Genomic DNA, 20,051 nt, shown 5'->3' on the forward strand with positions numbered 1-20,051 from the left:
GTGAACATTTAATATGAATATAAGAATTTAATAGAATAAAAGGCATTACCTTAAAATGTGTAATAGCATTTTAGTGCTTGCCAGTGAATTGCTTACTTTAGACTCCTAAAGTTCAGCTTGTTTATGTTCAAACATTTTCCCCTTAGATCTTACCTCCTCCACCGTCATTAAAAAAATTGCTCAAAATGCTATCTAAAGAAAAAAAAAAAAAAAACCCCAACGAATATAACTTGCAATAACTTTTTTTTTGCTGCATGTATACTCAGTTTGAACTGCCTTCTTCATATTAATAGCACATTAAGTTAATAAAAACAAATAAAAAAAAATTACTTTATCAAAACTACTGCTCATCAGTAGATGGATGATGTGAAACACTAGGTTCTGCTAAAATAGTGTTTTAATTATTTTGAACTACGTTATTAAAACCTGTATTGATAAAAAAAAAAAATTCTGAATATTACGTTTGTTTAATTAAACAAATATATAATAATGAACTAAATCTGTACATATAGTTACATCCATTGTTAAGGAAATAATGGTTGGCCATCAAGCTAGACATGAATGTTGGCAAGGTGCAGTAGCCTGGAACAAAGTTTACATCAGGTTATGGTTTGAATTAAACTGGCAGGCACCTGTGTGATTTGACCAAAGATCTATGCATCCTTTAGCATTCTTGGAAAAATACAGTGGTTGCCAAACATGGAAAATTACACACATGCACAAAACTATTACCTCCTCAGATTGAGATGGGCTGATCCTGGGCATTGGTGAAACTTGTGGTGTTTTCAGCTGGGCTGTGTTGTTTTCAGATACAAGTTCTCTGTGGATAGTCTGAATATGGTTTTGAAGTTCATTCTCTGATTCAAATTTAACATTACAAGTAGAGCATCGGGTCTTGAGCACAGACACTTTATTTTTTCCTTCTACACAGGGCTGGCTTTCAGTCTGATTAATAGGGGGGCGATTTGTGTTTAAAACTGCATTGGCATTTGGACTGGCACTTTTGCTAAGATTAACACAAGTGGCACACAGACCATAGGGCAAACCATTAATATCAAGCTTCACCAAGTCCTGTTTGGAGCGAAACTCTTTCAAACAAGAAGCACACTTAAACAACTTCGGCGGATTCTGAGAACGTACAGTGGCCTGAACAGCAGATCCATTTCCTGTCTTCTGCATGTGAAATGTGCCGTGGATCTTAAGTTCCAGGGTTGAAGTCACTGTCTGCATGCACACTACACAGCGAAACCCTGTCAGTGAGTTTCTCAGGTCTGGGTGCATCTGACAATGTTCTAAGAAATCTTCCTCACTGTGCAGAGGAAGCTTACAAATTCTGCAATTGCCAGTGTCCAGACTCTTACTGTGTGTCACTTTATGTTCTGTAAGAGTTAATAAGGATGGGAAACGTTCTCCACATATTGGACACATGTAATGCTTTACTGGCCCCAAATGAGTCTGCATGTGCTCCCGCAGACCACTTTCTGAAAAAAAAGTACGGGAGCAAACATTGCACTTGTAGTTGCCCTTAATTAATTCAGCCTTCCTTTTAACAATTGCACTTTCTCCAGGTCTGATATTATGATCTCTGAGCTGGTGATTCTGCAAAAGAGAATCCATGGTGTAGGCAGCTCCACAAATGTCACAGCCATACATTGGATCAGAGGTCTCAATATCTTCTTCACTGCCATCATGACTATTATGGGACTCTTGATTGTTTGTCAGCAAAGTCTGAAGTTCCACTTCTTCTTTCTGAACCTGTTCAGATGCTCCGTTGGTTCCACAGTTTTGCGTTTTGGATTCAAATACGCAGTGCTTTTCCCTCAAGTGCTTTTCCAACAAAATTATGGCATGGAAAGCTTTGCTACAAAATTTGCAATTATATTTTTTACTATGAGTTGTAATATGGCACTGTAGCTCTACTTCAGTGCCAAAAGATTCACCACAGAAAATGCATTTGTGGATCTTTCCATGGTTTTCCAGGTGATTGTGCTTTACATGGAGCTGCAAGTCAGTCTCTGTGCGGAAATCCCAATTACAAGAAGTGCATCGGTACACTTTCTTTTCATTACTGTGTTTCACAGCCAAGTGAAGCTGAATAGAGACCTTGGAGTCAAACACTTCCTGACATAGGGTACAACGAAAGAAAACAAATGTATGCATGTCTAACAAGTGCTTCTGCAAATCGTCCACTGAAGTAAACTGTTTATCACAACTTTCACAAATATAATATGTAGACGTAATCATGAAGTGTATAGTGACATGCTTCAGAAGAGATTCTTGGTTAGGAAAATCTTTGTTGCACTGGGGGCACGTCAGTTTTGGCAGAACAGTATCAAGATGAGTTTTTAAGTGAGTTTGAAAACCATCAAGGGATGAATATTTGGCACCACACTGATTGCAGATGTACTCGCCTGCAGGTCTTGAAGGAGTGCCACCAATGGTCTGCATCATCTTTAAAGAGGATTGATCCAAAGTAACAGGAGATAAGGGACTCAGAGCTCTAGATTTCTTTCCGTTGTGGATGTAATTCAAAGCTAGCGGAATATTCTTGTGATTCTCTTTGATGTGCTTATTTAATTTAAGTACACTATTAAAGATTGGAGAATTGGTACAATATGAACAAGAGTATACTTCAACCACAGGGTCTTTTGGGGTACCCAATACTGGAGAGCCAAAGCGAGAACCACTGAGGTCACAATGAACTTGGCGAATGTGTTCCTCTAATGAGGAATCTGTGAGGAATCCCATGTAGCAGTGAGGGCAAAAGAATGCATTGCTATCTTTTGCAATAGGGTTTGCAAACCCATGTGAACTTCTAATGTGCTCCTGGAGCATGTTAAGGTCATTAAATATTTCAGAGCAAAAGTTGCACTGATACACCATGGCAGGCATACTAGATACTATTAGTGCTGGATCCTGAGCGTCATGTACCTGTTTGAGATGTTCATTTAGATTGTAGAGCGAGGGCAAGACTTCTAAGCAGTACTGACAGATATGAGCCTGCTCTGGTTTATCTAAATGCATAGTTTTAAGATGTATCTGGAGAACAGCCAGACTTGAGAAATATTGTTTACTGCAGTAAATACAACTGTAAGTAACTTTTGCTTGCTTATTTGAGGGAGCATTGACATCAGGAGTTTGCTGCGAAGCCCTTTTACGCCCACGACTTTTAGGTAATGGGGGAGCTACATCTACCATTGTGGAGCTGTCAACAGACAAGTTTGAATCAGGAGTAGTACTTGATACAGAAGTGTAGCCTACAGTAACTAAAGAGGGACTGTTGCTTGGATTGCAGGATTCTGGGTGCTGATGGCTGTCCATATGGCTGTAGAGCTCCTCAATACTGTGGAAACTCTCAGAACAAATACTACAAGAATTCTTCTTCTCATTACTATGCATTTGCTCCATGTGGTTCAGCAAGGAGGTTTCTTCAACAAAAAGTTCATGGCAGTATATGCACTGAAGAGCAGCTCTATCATCATTTGGAGAACAGTCAGGGTGACATTCAGCTATGTGTTTCTGAAGATCCTCTGGAAAGTCAAACCCTTCCTCACACTGACTGCATTTCTGTGTGTCTTTCATTTTCCATTCTTCCATTCTAGTTCCTGATTGCGAACAATCTTTATTCCTCTCATGAACCTGCATATGACCATGCAAAGAACTTGAAGACAAGAACCCTCTTCTACAAATGGCACATTTATATGGCTTGTTGGAGGTATGAGTCTTCAGATGAATTTTGAGATGATCACTTCTGGAAAATGCTGCATCACACTCGCTGCAGTGATATTTTTTATCTCCAGTATGAAGTTTTATATGACGGTCTCGGCTTCTCTTGTGCTTAAACAATCTACTACAATACGTGCACTTAAAAGGAAGTTTGTCACTGTGGCTTTGCTCATGGTGTTTTAAATAGCTGAGGCGACTGAATGACTTGTCACAAAACTGGCAAGGATATGGTAGCCCTGGGATACCCTCCTCTTCACCGAAATCACAACCTTCTCCGTGACTTGGGGATGTCTGGTCTTTGCTAGATGGGGATGATGCAGGCCACGAACAAGATGGATCGTCATCTACATCTGCGCCATCTAAAAGAGAAAATACAGCATATCAGAAACCACAGGGAAATAAAAAAATAAGGCATGTCTGTATATTTTAGATAGCCATTAACCCGTTTATTGATACCCAAACAACCAGAGCCTTTTTGATCTTTTAAGTAGTCTTTTTCCCCCCAAAAAAAATTTGGCTTTAACTAGACATTTATTTTAAAATATAGATGAACTATACAAGTGCATTTTTGGAACACTGAACACCAGCATTATAAATTGGGACAAAACCATTAGGTTCCCTTTTGTTGTAAAACTGAGTTATAGCATTACCAATTTATATCGGAAGTTATAATTGAAGTAGGTGGTTTCAACTGTAAGAAAATGATGTACAAACATGTCATGCCAAATAGTTAATGAAGGGAGTAAAGTTGTCTTCGCTTTGGAACAGAGCAGTGAAGAACCTTGGTCATGTTAGAATTGTTACATTTGACCCAGTGTGGAATGATTTTTTCCATTTCCTATCTCATTAACAAAGGGCCATAGAATCAACAAAAGCACAGTAAAAAGAGAAAGGGTTAGAACCTAGTCATATTTTTACAGTAGTTATCTTCAGTAGGGAGATTCCCCCGACGTCCTGTTCTGAGCACAAAAAAGTACATTTGACTGGTGTAATGGCTTGTGAGAAGGATTTTTCCATAGCAGGGTACCACAATAAATAGACAGGTGGGGATAAAAAAAAATTTCACTACTCTAAAGTTTAGGAAGAAAAATACTAAAAAAGTCAGTTAACCACTTGCCGCCCGCCATATAGCAGAATGACGGTGGCAAAGTGGTGTTTAATATCCTGACTGGGCGTCATATGACGTCCTCAGGATATTAAGCTGCTGCGCGCCCCCAGGGACACGCATTGTGGTGATTGTTGTTGCGGTGTGTCAGTCTGACACCCCGCAACACTGACACAGACTCTTTACCATGTGATCAGCCATGTCCAATCACAGCTGATCACGATGTAAATAGGAAGAGCCAGTGATCGGATTTTCCTCCCTCGTGTCTGACAGACGCGAGTAGAGGAGAGCTGATCGGCTGCTATCCTAACAGGGGGGGTCTGTGCTGATTGTTTATCAGTGCAGCCCCTCTTGGATCCCGCTCAGGACCACCAGGGCTCCATCACACTGGACCCCCAGGGAAATGCACATCTGTGCCCAGGCAGCAGCGAATCAATGCCCAGGCAGCTGCCAATCAGTGCCCACTGACAATGACTACCACTGCCAGTGCCACCAGAGATACCCATCAGTGCCACGTATAAATGTCCCTCAGTGCCCAGCAGTGCCGCCTATCAGTGCCACCCATAAGTACCCATCTTTTCATCCTTTCAGTGCCCAGTGTCACCTATCCGTGCCCATCAATGCTCACCAGTGCCCACCTTTGCCACCCATGAATGCCCACCAGTGCCGCCTGTCAATGCCCATCAGTGCTGCATATCAATATTACCCATCAGTGCCACATAACAGTACCCATCAGTGCCCATTGTCGGTGCACATCAGTGCCACCTCATTGGTGCCGCCTTATCAGTGCCCATCAGTGCCACCTTATCAGTGCCCATCAGTGAAAGAGAAAAACTTATTTACAAAATTTTATAACAGAAACAAAACCAAAACTAATTTTTTTCAACATTTTCAGTCTATTTTTATTTGTTGAGCAAAAAATAAAACGCAGAGGTGATCAAATACCACCAGATAGCTCTATTTGTGGAAACAAAATGATAAAAATTTAGTTTGGGTACAGTGTAGCATGACCGCGCAATTGTCATTCAAAGGTTGACAGCACTGAAAGCTCAAAATTGTCCTGGGCAGGAAGGTGTATAAGTGCCCTGTATTGAAGTGGTTAAAAGGTAAGTGGGGGTGGTTATTCAGTTTCCATCATGCTCATGGTTTCAGATCTATATTTCATAGTTGGCAATATTTTTTTTCCAGGTGCCCTAATATGTTAAGAGAATTTATTGATGTTTGAGAAGTAATCCCAATGCAATAGTAATAGTAAAATTTGCCAATGCCCCAGATTTGTCAAAGCTTATATGAAGAATATAGTCAGATTTTGTCCTTTAAAGTGAACCATAAAATACATATTTTATGGTGTTGTGGCAAAAAGCAGTCTATTGTATACCTACAAACTAAAATGCCACATCCCCAGGTGTTTTGATTAAAGAAATAAAAAGCTCAGTTTTGTTTCATACACGTAGAACTCTTATCTCTCAGCAAAAACTTTACAATGCATGACAATTTCAACCTACTATTCCAACATATAAGGTAAAGTTCAGTCTACATGAACATGCATTGTATTCAAGTTCAAGAGGTTCTCCAACATTTCTTCCTCCCTGCAAAACATTAGCATGTTGAACTTCCTTAGGAAAATAGGAACAGTACTTTTAAGTGACATGGACATAGACATAGCCATAGACCGGAAACAGGAATATTAATGAACTAATATGGTTTAAACCTAGAGAAGTATTACTAACACAAAGCTAAACAATGATTTAGACCACATTGTAACTGCTGCACACACTGTTTAGTTCATATGTAACAATGACATCTAGCAAAGTGGGTGAAGCAAACATTTTCATATAATTCAGGGAGCAAGTCCAAGCAACACCAGTCAGTGAACTGTTAATGCCAGCTAGCAAATACAGCCATAGTGTTAAAAGCATAACACTGCCTTTGACTGGTAAAGCGATCCTCTGGATTTAACATTTTCTGAGCTACTAACCTTTAACAATTATGCAGATCCCATAATCCACCGGTCATTAGCAGCATACTTGTCCTGGTCAGTGACTCAATGTATTAAAACTAGAAGATGACATGACAGCCAGGCAAGTAGCCTTTATAAAAAGGAGGCCAGTAGTAGCAGCACCTTTATTTTTCTTATGACAGATGTACTAAAAACCTGAGTTTTCTGCAATTTGTTGCAGCCAGATTTCACATCTCACAACAACTTCCCATCGCTTGATTTTATAACCAGCCATATACAACCTTCCAAGTCAGGTCTGAATCAAATTTGTGGATGCGAGAAGCCTCTCAGTCACACAAGTCAGGTCGTCTATACATAAGAAGCTGGAAGTAGCGAACAATATATAATATATATATATATATATATTTTTTTTTTTTTAAGGAAGGGCTTTCCTGCATTACCAAACACTTAAAGTAAAGGAGTTAGCAGAAAAGAAAAGGTGTTACCAGATTATGGAGAGAAGACTTTTGAGGTGCGTCAATACACTACAGCAATGCCTGTTTTAAACACTAAAGCCCTGATCATGAAAGCTTTGGTTCCTTGCATGCATCTAGAAAAGTATACATTTTTCATTTCATGGAAATTTCAAACCATTTATTTTACTTTTAACTAAATAGATCCATAGAATGTTAGAAGGGATTAGGTTAGGACGTAAAAGTGGACAACACTGTATTTAGATCAAAGACACAAAAATGACATAGCCCATTAACTGCTGCAGGTGGTAAAGCAAAACCTGCAGGACAGCTACAGTAAAGGCATCATTGTGGTTGCACAATAAAACCCTTCATGATACTTTGGTCTATATACATCCATATCTCTGTGCACATACCAGACCAGCAGGAGAAGCTTAAAGTGAGAGGATCCACAAATTACTCTCTGGTGTCATGGATAACCTATTACTAAAAAAAAAGGTAAGAATCTAGCTTTCTGTTTTTAGATAATTGGTGACTTAAAGCTGCAACCTCACTGTACACCAATGCCTGTGTTCTGCAGAGAAGAATGCTTCATGTAACCTGGATCTCTGTTACAGAAAACTAAGCTGGCAGTTCAGAAAACATATAGACCTCTGTCTAGGTTTAGAATGGAGGTTCAGACACAGCCCGCTAGACAGTATAATCATTATGCCTAGGTAACCTAGATTGGAGTTCTGTACCACTAGACAGGTATTAAATCATGAATCAGCAAAGTCAACAATAAACAGTGCATATAAACCTTAACTGGAATGTGAATGATAATACAACTAGTCTAGTGCAGTATTTCTCAACTCCAGTCCTCAAGGCGCCCCAACAGGTCATGTTTTCAGGCTCTCCATTATTTTTCACAGGTGATTTGATCAGTTTCACTGCCTTAGTAATTACCACAACCATTTCATCTGAGGACAATCCTGAAAACATGACCTGTTGGTGCGCCTTGAGAAACACTGGTCTAGTGTGCGCTCTAGGAGAATGACTAGGATATAGTGCCATGTCCCCGAGAGGTGCCTCTAAGCAGAAGTAATAGGTGAATGTCTCTGTGTAGCAGCTGTAAAGGGATCATCTTTAGTCCCAACTCTTCATCCGGATAGTGTTGGGGCCCAGTTGTACAATTTGTGTACATGAGAACAGTCCCAGTCAAACCTGCAGTCAGCAGTAAGGCTATTAGATAGCTGTATGATCAGTTTCTAAAGAGCTCTGTGTCTCTATATCAGCAGATAGTAAATTGGTAAATCCCCACAGCAGCAGCTCATCAGTCCAAGCGGTATTGCAGCTCACCAGTAACGCACAGCAAGTAGTCCACTCTCTGCACCCAGGTGACTCTGGGTATCGGCATACCTAGACTCAGCACTCTAGATCCTGTTCAGGCTGCCAAAATGCACAGTGGTGGTGCACACTGGACAGCAATGTGCATTCTCGGGGCTCCCACATGGCAAGAGAGCTGTGTCATGTATAGTCTGGGAAAATGCAGTCCTTTCCACTCCTTGTTCTGCAGGGTCTGATGTGGGTTGTAGTTCAGGGCCCCATTACTTGCAGTGGGCAGCAATCCCAAGGGGGAGGGGGAGCAAGGATCAATACAGCCAGCAAGACACCAAGCTACAGGGGGAAATGTAATCTCCTAATGAAGGATTGTTTAGGCGCACACTGTTCTTGCATTTGGCCTTTCAGCAGCATGCAGCTCCAAGAAGAGTTGGTAAGTAACAAGTGAATATGCCACATTGAGCACCTCAAAACAACAAAAAGGCCTCATGAACATACATTAAAAGCCGACAAAACACACCACCCCAATACAAAAGCCCATATTTTCAAAGGGTGGCCTTGGAGCAGAAAAAAAAATGCACTGGATGAGACAGCAGCCAAATGTGATCACTGACCTCATATCAACCACAAAATCACCAACCGGAATTGAAAGTACAGTTTACTACTTGATGCAAATCGCTCACTTATGCAGTTTGTCAACTTTCCCTGCAAGTGCTTTCAATTCATTGACATTATGGTTGTTCTGTGGCAACCTTTTATAGTGATAGGGCTTGCTTAATCAAAAGCCTCCTTTTTGGGTCTTCTAAGCCTGCAGATCATCGTTCAAAGACTAAGTGGTGCATTCTGGTTTAAAAAATCCTTCTGGGGCGATTAGGCACCTAAATTTCCAGGGAATGCAAATCTCAAACCTACAGAATTTGAAACTTAAGCTGTCATCTCTAAATAGAAAATGAGATTCTTAAAGTATAACTAAAGACAAAACTAGAACACTCGTCAATTTATATTGCGGTCTGTGTTACGGAGATTCTCTATTTGTCCTGTTTACCATTATCATTGAAAGGTAAAGTAAAAGAAAATCCCAAATTCTGGGTTGTCCCCAGAAAAGTAGAGGGGAAATCTTCCAATGGGGACACTACTTCTAGTGACCTGGGGGTCCCCAAGGAGTTCCCTTAATTTTTTAGAGATTTCCTCTCACTTCCTCTTTGGCTATAGGATAGGAAGTGAAGGGAAGTCTCTGCAATGGGACACGTTGGGAAAAAAAAATCTGACATGGGTAATAGCCCTCACTTGCTTTATCCAAAAAGATTTTTTTTTCTTCCCTATAGTTCTACTTTAACTTAAAGACTGGAAGGGGTAATACAAGCAAAGACAAGAACCTAGAATGTACGTCCTGAAACTCAAAATAACCCGAAATTGCAACTTTAATAACGTGAGCAAACGAAACATATTTTTGTATATGTATTATTATGAATGTGGATTGACTATCATAGTACTATCATCTGTGGTACAGTATAGTATTTGAAGAATTCACCAAATTGCACCAGGTCCTTAAAATGTGGGCCCATATACATCAAAGCTGCTGCCTTCAAATATTCCATAAAATTAACATAAGGAAGTGCTTATAAGTATCTAAACCGTATAAAACAAATCTTCCTTACACAATGTGTAATAAGTGATAAAGTATATATCTATATATATTACATACCCAGAAATGTGAAAAATTCATAAGTGACACGACACACTATAAACATGAATAAAAAATAAATTAAATAAATTACAAAAATGTTAAGAAAAAAAATGCTGTTTATCTTCTACCACCACCATAAATATATCAAATCCTTGAATGCCAGCAGCCTAAGAAAAGCGGCTCACTTTGTTTTTTGACCCCGAAAAATGAAATGTCAAAACATAGCTCAGAACTCCACCCACGAAACACTGCTTCATGGGGAATGTGATAAATTCGCACTGTTTTACCTTCTGTTTTTTTGAAAGGTAAAAAAAATAAATTGATTATCACCAGTATGGTATTTGTCACCTAAAAATGGTGAGAGAACATAACCTTTTCAAGTCTGTAACAGACCTACTGAGGAAAAAAAATTAGATTTGTTTTTGTTTTTTTTAGTGGATAGGACTAATAAATGTTGCCAAGAAACTTAAAGTGTATGCCAGAGCAAAGTTTTAAAAAATACAGTACATCTGTTCAATACATGAAAATTTCTGTTTTATCCCTTTAAAGATCCTGCAAATTACAAAACAATATGCATGTTAAAGTGCAATAAATGCACTCAGCTAATCAATCCTGTTGTCGTCTGCCAACATATAGCATTTGTTTGGTTTCTGCCCTACATAGTTGTCTTTTGCTAAACTACTCAAACCCTCCTACTCTCCTCATGTCTACAACATGGACACTAAATATTCCATAGTTCAAGAACTAGACTCCTTAAGAGAAAAAAGGAAGTGTAGACATGACCGCTCTAAATTTTTAACATGATCAGTTTTTCTTTTTTTTTGGTACTTGTAGAACAAATACAGTATTAAAAAAGTTCATCTACATAGCCTTTATTTACAGAAGTTCCTACCAAGAAAGGGAGACCAATCATGAATTTATTGCTCCTAAACCCATCAAAGAACCAGTTGGGTATTGTAGGTCAATTATGTGCAGATCATATTATCTCTGAAGCACAAAAGTATGTCCTTGTTTGTACTGTATAAACACAATGAAGTCTACTTTCCTTTAAGGTACTGAGATTTTTTTTACTAGTATCTTAACCCCTTTACTTATCCACAGGAAACAGATTATGATTCTTTCCTTTCCTGCATCAAAAAACTGATGACAACACCATCTCCCTATCAATGCCAGATGGCAGCCATCGGACTCTATAAAAACAACCAAGCACCACTTCTGGACGTATGCCCATTGCAACAATTCCTTTTATTACAAGCTGGAAATGGCAGGCTTTGTGGGGATTTATTAATGCTCTCACATAAAAAAAAATATTATGAAAGGGTCTCTAGAACATGTAGAATCCAGAACGCGGTCAGGAACTGGGAGATATATGTGCAACTGATTTGCTGTCATTTTAAGAAAATACCTTTTACATGTCAAAGTGGTACCATTATTTGGTCCTAATAACTGGACACTTAATTTACAGCAGTATTTTAATCACAGTGTTACCGCCTATTTAATACAACACATCATAAAGAAGCTGTAATGGATTTGGAAAGCACAGTGGTGGAAGTGTATGAAAAAGCCAGTAAATTCATATATTTCCATAAAAAACATTGCAGTCATACACATGACTATTTCTGTTCCTAACTTCCAAAGAGTAAATGTGCAAAGTGCTGTATCATAGCAAACAATCTGAAATAATACTTTCATGATTCAATGACACAGTTGTACTGAAAACTGGAATTTGATATGACGACACTGAAAACTTCAATTTGACTGGCTGCTGTGAGATATTACATGAAATTATATATTGAACTTTCTTAAAATATGTGGTGCCCCACTGTGTCATGGGTAGGGTGAGCAGTTGTAATTTTGTGTAAGCCCCAATAAGCAAACCTTGATCAAGACAATCTAGTCAAAATAGTATAGCTATAGATTTTCTGGGATCTCTGCCTGACTGACCTTAAGAAAAAAAAAAACTGGATTTTCTAGCGTACACACATGCACATTTGATTGAAACAAACGGGCATATTTATGGATGGACATGGATGGTCTTTTATGCTTCTTCCTGTTACTCAGTGGTTGTCTCTTCCCCAAAAGTTGTTTGCTTGCTAATTCTGGGACAGCAGAACACATTGAGACACAAGTAAATGTATTCAGTTAACAAAATTTACATTTTATATTGTAGACATTTACAAATGCCTACAATGACTGTACACCAGTCTTCTCCATGCAAAATTCTTCAGTTTCAAGAAGTTTGTGGGTTTCCTTGCACGAACTACAGGTTTCAAACTTTCCCTACAAATTGTCAATGGGAATCAACTTAGGGCTTTGAATAGGGCAGTCTACATGCATCTAATGCTTTTCCTTTTTTTTTTTGCTATTCCATGGTGGATTTGCTAATGCGTGTCAGATCATTATGTTGAAAGATGAATTTCTAGTTCAACTTCAGCTTTTGTACAGATGGCCTCACATTCTTATCAGCCACGCTATGGTATGATGCATATTGCATAGTCCAATCATGACTGAGCTGCCCAGGCGCCAAAGCAGCAAAGCAACTACAAATCATAATATTTCCACCACTGTGCTTCACAGTTATGAGGTTATTCTCCTGCAATACGGTCTAAAAATGACTACTGTGACCAAGCAATCTTTGAATGATCAGTCTTAAACACATTATTCATTGGCAAACTGTTTCTTGAACAGCTAAGGCTTTCTAATCACACCTCGTATGTGGGTTGAATTTGTGCAATACATTGCAGATGCATGCACTTTGACCCCCAACTGCTGCAAACTACCTGAACACCCCACAATGAAATTGTGAGGTTTCTATTGACTTCTTTTAGCATCAAACTGTGATCTCTTTGGATATGCTTTCCTAGTTAGGGACTGCAGAAAACAGTGTGCCTTGGTGGGGCCTGCAGCTTCCGCATGTATTTGCAAATGTGTGCAACTAAACTCACTAGTCTTAACGCATATTGTTAGACAAGTCAACTCGGTCACTGGCTGGTTAGTAAGTTTGAGCTTGGAAATCCATTTATATTTGTTTGATATTCTAGCCTGGGCAGTCCTGGACAAAACAGCAGTTGTTTGAAAGCCAAGTCACCAGTAGATTACATGTTCCTTACAGTAGAGTGAGGATTTTAAATTATTTGGCAAACATTTAAACCCACACTGATAGGCATTTACAACTTCCTTAGAGAGGCCATAGAGAGCCTTATTAATCTTGGCATGATGACATCACACAAGTCAATTGCCATAAACACCAGACCCTAGATGTTCGAGGTTTAACCACTTCAGCCCCGGAAGATTTGGCTGCTCAATGACCAGAGCATTTTTTTGCGATTCGGCACTACGTCGCTTTAACTGACAATTGTGTGGTCATGCTATGCTGTACCCAAACAAAATTGACATCCTTTTTTTCCCACAAATAGCTTTCTTTTGGTGGGATTTGATCATCCCTGTGGTTTTTATTTTTTGCGCTATAAACAAAAAAACAGCGACAATTTTGAAAAAATGTATTCTACATATATTTTTGGTAATAAAAATCGCAATAAATGTATATTAAATGGTTTGTGCAAAAGTTATAGCGTTTAAAAAAATTGGGGATAGATTTATGGCATTTTTATTATTATTATTTTTACTAGTAATGGCGGTAATCTTCAATTTTTTCATCATGACTGCGGTATTATGGCAGACACATCGGACACATTTTTGGGACGATTGACAATTATACAGCGATCATTGCTATAAAAATGCACTGATTACTGTATAAATGTCACTTGCAGGGAAGGGGTTAACACTAGGGGCGATCAAGGGGTTAACTGCATTCCCTGACTGTGTTCTCTAACTGTAGGGGGAGGGGACTGACTAGAGTGAATGACAGATTGTGGTTCCTAGCTAGTGTCTCTCCTCACAGAACGGAACAAGGGATTTGTGTGTTTACACACACACGTCCCTGTTCTGACTCTCTTGCCCGCAATAGCTCGTGGCCCGCAGTCATCACGACCATTGGCCACTAGCATCGGCAACCCCGCAGCGCAGCATGTGCAGCATATGCACCTGCTATCCCGCTTAAAGGAGTCGACTTATAGCTACGATGGATCACGGGATCGTGTCGACCTGCTACAGTATAATGACGGTGGCTGGTCGGCAAGTGGTTAAATACTAGTTGCACCTCCATATGCTTTAAAGAAAGGATTGTCACTTTCACCTAAAACCCCAGATTCTAATCTCATGGATTTGAAAAGATGGTAAATGTAGGCATGCACTTACTTTTTCCACATAATAAATTAGCATTTTGTCAATTTAGATCATGAAAACAAATACATTATGTAATTTATGGGTCATTTGGACACCTTTGTTTTAGGCACTTTTTAAACTTAGCTCTAATGTTTGTTCTTCTGGGTAAAGGGGAAACAAAAAAATTGTCGGTGCACCCGAGTACACAGTAACCTCCAGTATTCTCATAACCATCAGAGGTTCTAGATTCAGAACTCTACAATGCACCAGGTATAAAAATTGATGCATAGCATAATGTCTTTATAATGCTTGAAAAAAAAAATATTAAATAGATTTTTTTCCAATGGTAAATATTGTTTTATATTGTTCAAAAGGCAACAAAATTATTCCTATAGCTTGATGTATAGAAATTTGAAATTTTATTCTGGCACATTGCTACTTCTCAAAACAGATACTGGAAAGATAGTAAATTGCATATAAGTTGCTCTCTGACTACTATAAACAAAGAGCTCATTAAAGTAGAAAGCAGATTATTAAATGTGGAATTTGGAATCCCTAGTGGTATGAATAATGTCTGGCATAGATGCTATATGGCAATACTATGCTTACTAGCAGTATGATGTATAAAATGTACAGCATAGCATTCAGAGTGAATTAGTGCAACGTATGTAACATTTTGCAATACATACAGAACAGGGCAAATTTGAGCACATGACACCCAGCACAGTGTGCAGTGCGGTTTAGAAAATGTAACACTGCACAGCCAGGATAGGCACATCTTTGCAAGCATATAGTAGAAATGGAGCTATCTACAATGCAAATCACATGCAAGGGCGTGTGGTTGGCACTACCCAGTGGCTTACCTAGGAGAATACAGTCTGCCCTGGGTGTAGAGAATCTCCAGGGGTGCAATTCTTTTTCTGTGTTGCATGATACTGCAGTGCAGTACTGCTTCTGCTTACATGACAGTGCTGTGCTGGATAAAGGAGTTTGTACTGAGTGGGATCTGTGGTAGAGGGTGTCTGTACTGGGGGGGTTTGTACTTAGGTGTCGATGCTGAGGGTTGTTTACGTGAGTGTCTGTGTCGGTGGGCTGGGGTTGTCTGCCCTGAACAGTCTTTGTGGGAGTAGGTGTTTGTACTAGGGGGTATGTGCTTTGGGAAGGGGGGCTAGGGGGGGTGGCCCGAGAGTGGGGATGTAGTGTTGAGAGCATTTATTTTTACTGTGGGGGAGATGGGCTTTTTGGGAGATTTGTAATGGATGAGGGGCTAATTTTCATTTGTAATATATATATAGTGGTATGTGTGTTAGGCACACCTGAGGCATGCACTCTGTGCTACACCCTCAACACCCTTTGTGTTACCCACCACTGCAGTCAGTGCAGGGGTCAGGAGGTGGTAATGCCATCTACTCTTGACACTGTACTCTTTGCATTACACATTCCTGGCCCCTACGCTATCTGTGCAATTCACTCTTTGTCCCCGTTCACTTTCTGCATTACACACTCCTGGTCCTTGCACTCTGTGCGATATGCACTGGTGCACTCTGTGCAGTGTACACTCTTGACCTGCGTTATGCACTCCTGGCCCCTGCACTCTATGCAATATGAACTCCTGAGCCTTGCACTCTGTTATGCATGCCTGAATGCTGCACTCTCTAGGTTTTACATTCCTGAGCCTTGCACCACTCCTGACTACGGCACTCTGTACGCTGGGGTGTATATGACATACTTCTGACCACTGCACTCACTACATTATTTTAACCTAAAGTGTGCAAGAAAGCATATGTAATAAAAAAAGCTGTTTTTAATGATTTTTTTGATGTTTGTACATGTCTGTTACACTCTCGTTTGTGGCAGAGTAACTAATACAAATTGTTGCAACATGGACTGTGTCATTTGTGTTCAGTGTATAGGAGGGGAGTAGCTTCACGTTTTATTTAACCTTGTCCCTTAAGCCCTTCCCACTCTGAAATTTGACCACACCCACAATCCAGCATGGGTTAAAAAATGTTATCAGCCCCAGGTGCCAGATATGGTAGGTACCCCTCATAAACCGGGTTTCTTCTTTATCATAGATATTAGAAATCAACAAATTAGCTTATGCTAATTGAGTTCTTTTTAACTTTTGTATTCTTGAATGTGGTGTTGCAAAGGCTTCACACTATGCAGAACACTTTTGCTGTGTAAATTGCGCTAAGGTTAAAGACATACAAGCTTAAGGCTTTATCATTTACAGAATTTCAAGATTCTTAATAGATAATCAAGTGTTCACTGCATTAGGTGTTCTACTACAGTTTGTCTGGAGATAAAACCTCACCGGGGACTGAACACCAATAATTGGATTGTGGTTTGATAAGGGAATATAGTCCATGAGACACATTCATTTTTTTTTCCGTTCTCCATTTCTGACAAAAATGCTTTTTTCCTGCAGCACTCAGTATACGATGCTTAGTGTAAATGTGTTTTCGGTGTCCCTGTAAGTACATTACATTTCAGATGAAAGCACTTAACAGTGCAAAGTAAATTTTTAATTTTTCTCAAGCAGTTCAGTTACTTTACAGTAACGGGCTCCGAGAGGGTTTTTCAACTCTGTTGATCAAACAAAAAATGTATATTTTATAAAAATCTGCCTGGAAACTCTATTTAAAGATGCCAATGTATATCTTTAGTGTGTGCAGATGTTTTTTTGGAAGAAGCACGTATTCACATCGTTTTAGCGTTTCCATAAAGCACATTAAAAACAAGTGTGTGAACACTCTCAGATGAAAGTATCCAACACTCCTGAGATTTCCAGTGGAAAAGAGCTGCCTGAATTCTCTCCAAGCAGACAGGAATGCCCGTGATTGTGAGGCCTGAGTAAATAAAAGAGGTCCTTATTTCCTAATTTTGCTGGCTGGCCAAACTGCAGCAGTCTCTGTGTTGCTGCCAAAAGGGATACAAAAACTGGAACTACACCCAACAGCTAAAGGACGATCTTTGTTAGCCAGCCAGACTTTCCTGACCATCTTCTGGCAATAAAACTGCCATATCCTGCAAGAAAGACCTCCATCTAGAGTTTGATCATTCCCTACTCTGTCTAATAGGACTATACAACAGATTTTGCCTGTGCTGCGCTGGAAGGACAGCTGGAAACACAGTTAGTGGCAGCACAACACCTGTTCAGTCATATTTATGGCAAAAAAGTACTAGATAACAGTTTAAACTGCAAAGCCATACCACAGGAGATATTCTATACAAAGGAATTAAAAAAAAATCCATGTTCAAAGTACTGTTTTGCCAGTCGCAGCACCGCCAATCTCTACAGATAGGAAATATCATGAGTATGCTATTTGGCTCAGTGCTGTGGCAGAATTATTGGTTGGTAAGGGGGAAAAAAAACAAAAAAACACAATATTTGTTTCTTGCTCAGCAAAGAGAAATGTAGCATTTTATACATTAATAAAAATATGGTTAGGTTTTTTCCCCGCTTTCTTCCATTTTTAGAACACAATTATGTAGAATTGTAGTACAAGGCCAGTCCAAAACTAGCATTGAAGAAATGCTGGCATTTGCCAAAAGTGCTAGTGAGCCTTATGTACACACAACCGGTTTTCCCATCGGAATAAACTCTCAATCACACCAAATTCCAACCGTCAAGAACGCGGTGACGTACAACACATATGGTGGGACTAGAAAACGGAAGTTCAATAGCCAGTAGCTTTCGTCATTTTTGGTACATCGGAAGAGCATACAGATGAGCGGTTTTTCTGTTAGGAATTGGTTCCGTCGGAAAAACATAGAACATGTTCCCTTTCTAGGCCCGTCAGAATTTTCAACTTAAAAAGTCAGATGGGGCATACACACGGTCGGAATATACGATGAAAATCTCCCGTCTGACTTTTTTCTGTTGGAAATTCTGCTCGTGTGTACGGGGCATTAAAGTAACTGCGGGCTGTTGAGAGCAATTGAGGGCTTTTCAACCTTGAAACCTTGTGTTATCTGTTAGGTTGTCACATTTTATGGAAATCATATTAACATTCCTATCTATTTTCTCCTAATAACATTTGCAACAAGACCAATTGTCATCAGCTTAATTGCAGCCCCAGTTACCTACAATATTATTTAATGCCATTAGTGAAAATGTTTTAGCGCTTTACCGTCGTCTTAGTGTCGCTATTCGGCCGCTAGCAGGGTGCTTTTAACCCTTGCTAGTGCACAAAAAAGGGTTGAAAGCATCACTGCAGTGGCACTTTGCTGGCAGAAGAGGCGCTTTAGGAGTAGTGTATACACCGCTCCTACAGAGCTGCAAAGATGCTGCTTGCAAGACTTTTTTTTATCGTCCTGCAAGCGCGCCACTCCAGTGTGAAAGCACTAAGCACTTTTTTTTTAGCACCATAGCGCCTGTAAAGCCCCTCAGTGTGAAAGTAGCCTCAATAAACTATGAGGGTTTAGATCAGTGGCGCTAGATCATTGAGAACTAGAAGTCGTCTGCCGTGGTAGAAACAGGCAAAGGGGGAGATTGGGGGTGCTGAACATGTTACTTGTTACACCCTAAATATTGGAGTATACTGTAACATGTAGCCTTTAAAAAAAAATTAAATCTAAGCAGGGGTAAGCACACAAAAACACTTTCCAACAGTAACAGTAAGTTGTTGAGCAGCAGGCAAAGAAACTCAACCATAGTTGGTGGGTACTTGAACACAGCTGTACTAAATAGTAATTGCCAAATTTATAGGCCTGCAGTAGAAAAAGTATAAATCAGTTTAGTCCACAAAGATAAAACCACCACTAGTCATAAAATAGGTAAAGATCGGTGTATAAGAAACAGTAGCCCAAAAACTATAGCCATAGCAGCCATGCTAGCTAAAGCTACTCATTCATGGAATATCTAGAAAAGAACCTTTAAATCTAGAATGCATTCCACATTGCACAACATACAATTTTTTAAATAAAAAGCATAACTCCCAACCTTGAAAAATTGAAAAGCGGGTCTCTTTTTAGCACATATTTGGGCAAAGGACATACCACTGGCATGTCACAATCACTTGGATCAAGTATTAAGACAGAAGAATCCTTAGGTAATCTGAATTTGGCTTTTCACTGTTTTTTCCCCCTTTACATTAGGGTTGAAAACAACCAAAGAAATAATCTGAAAGATTGGGTGGATAGAAAAAAAAAAAATAGAGCAATATACTTATTTATACAGATTTTTATCACAGGGAAACAAGATTGAGGAGGGATAAGAATGATTTTGGTTCAAAAAGCGGACACTCTTCAAATCAGTGACAGTTGGTAGCGAGTAGTGTTTACATTACTTTTTTTTCTAATATGATAATGCAAGGTCTGATTTAACTGCCCTTTAGTGGCTCTGTATCATGTATGTGATATATCGCATAGAATTGTTTTACTTAAAACGATCTTGAACTTGCAATAGATATTTTCTAAGCAGCTATAACAAAGTGATTTACAAATCCTACACATCTAACATCAGGGCATTTTCTTCTTGGTGGAACCCACTGAGAGCAAGACTTATAGAAACTAGTTATTTCCCAAGATTTACTGTAGCTTAATAACAGCAGTTTAAATATCAACTGCTGT

The 20,051-nt window shown here is 39.3% G+C and overlaps 1 protein-coding gene across 6 annotated transcripts in view; it reads right to left on the reverse strand.

Annotated features, from left to right (window-relative positions):
• ZNF521 (zinc finger protein 521) overlaps positions 1 to 20,051 on the reverse strand; it is a 420,518-nt gene that overhangs the window by 266,841 nt on the left and 133,626 nt on the right. For all 6 annotated transcript variants that reach the window (XM_077492591.1, XM_077492590.1, XM_077492589.1 and 3 more), the window contains one exon: positions 733 to 4,085. In XM_077492591.1, coding sequence (XP_077348717.1) covers positions 733 to 4,085 — 3,353 coding nt within the window. The remainder of the gene's footprint in view (positions 1 to 732; positions 4,086 to 20,051) is intronic.

The sequence above is a fragment of the Lithobates pipiens genome, unplaced genomic scaffold (genome assembly GCF_037356315.1).
Source record: "Lithobates pipiens isolate NorthernLeopardFrog02 unplaced genomic scaffold, aLitPip1_a1.2 Scaffold_19, whole genome shotgun sequence".
In the NCBI taxonomy this organism is placed as follows: Eukaryota; Metazoa; Chordata; class Amphibia; order Anura; family Ranidae; genus Lithobates; species Lithobates pipiens.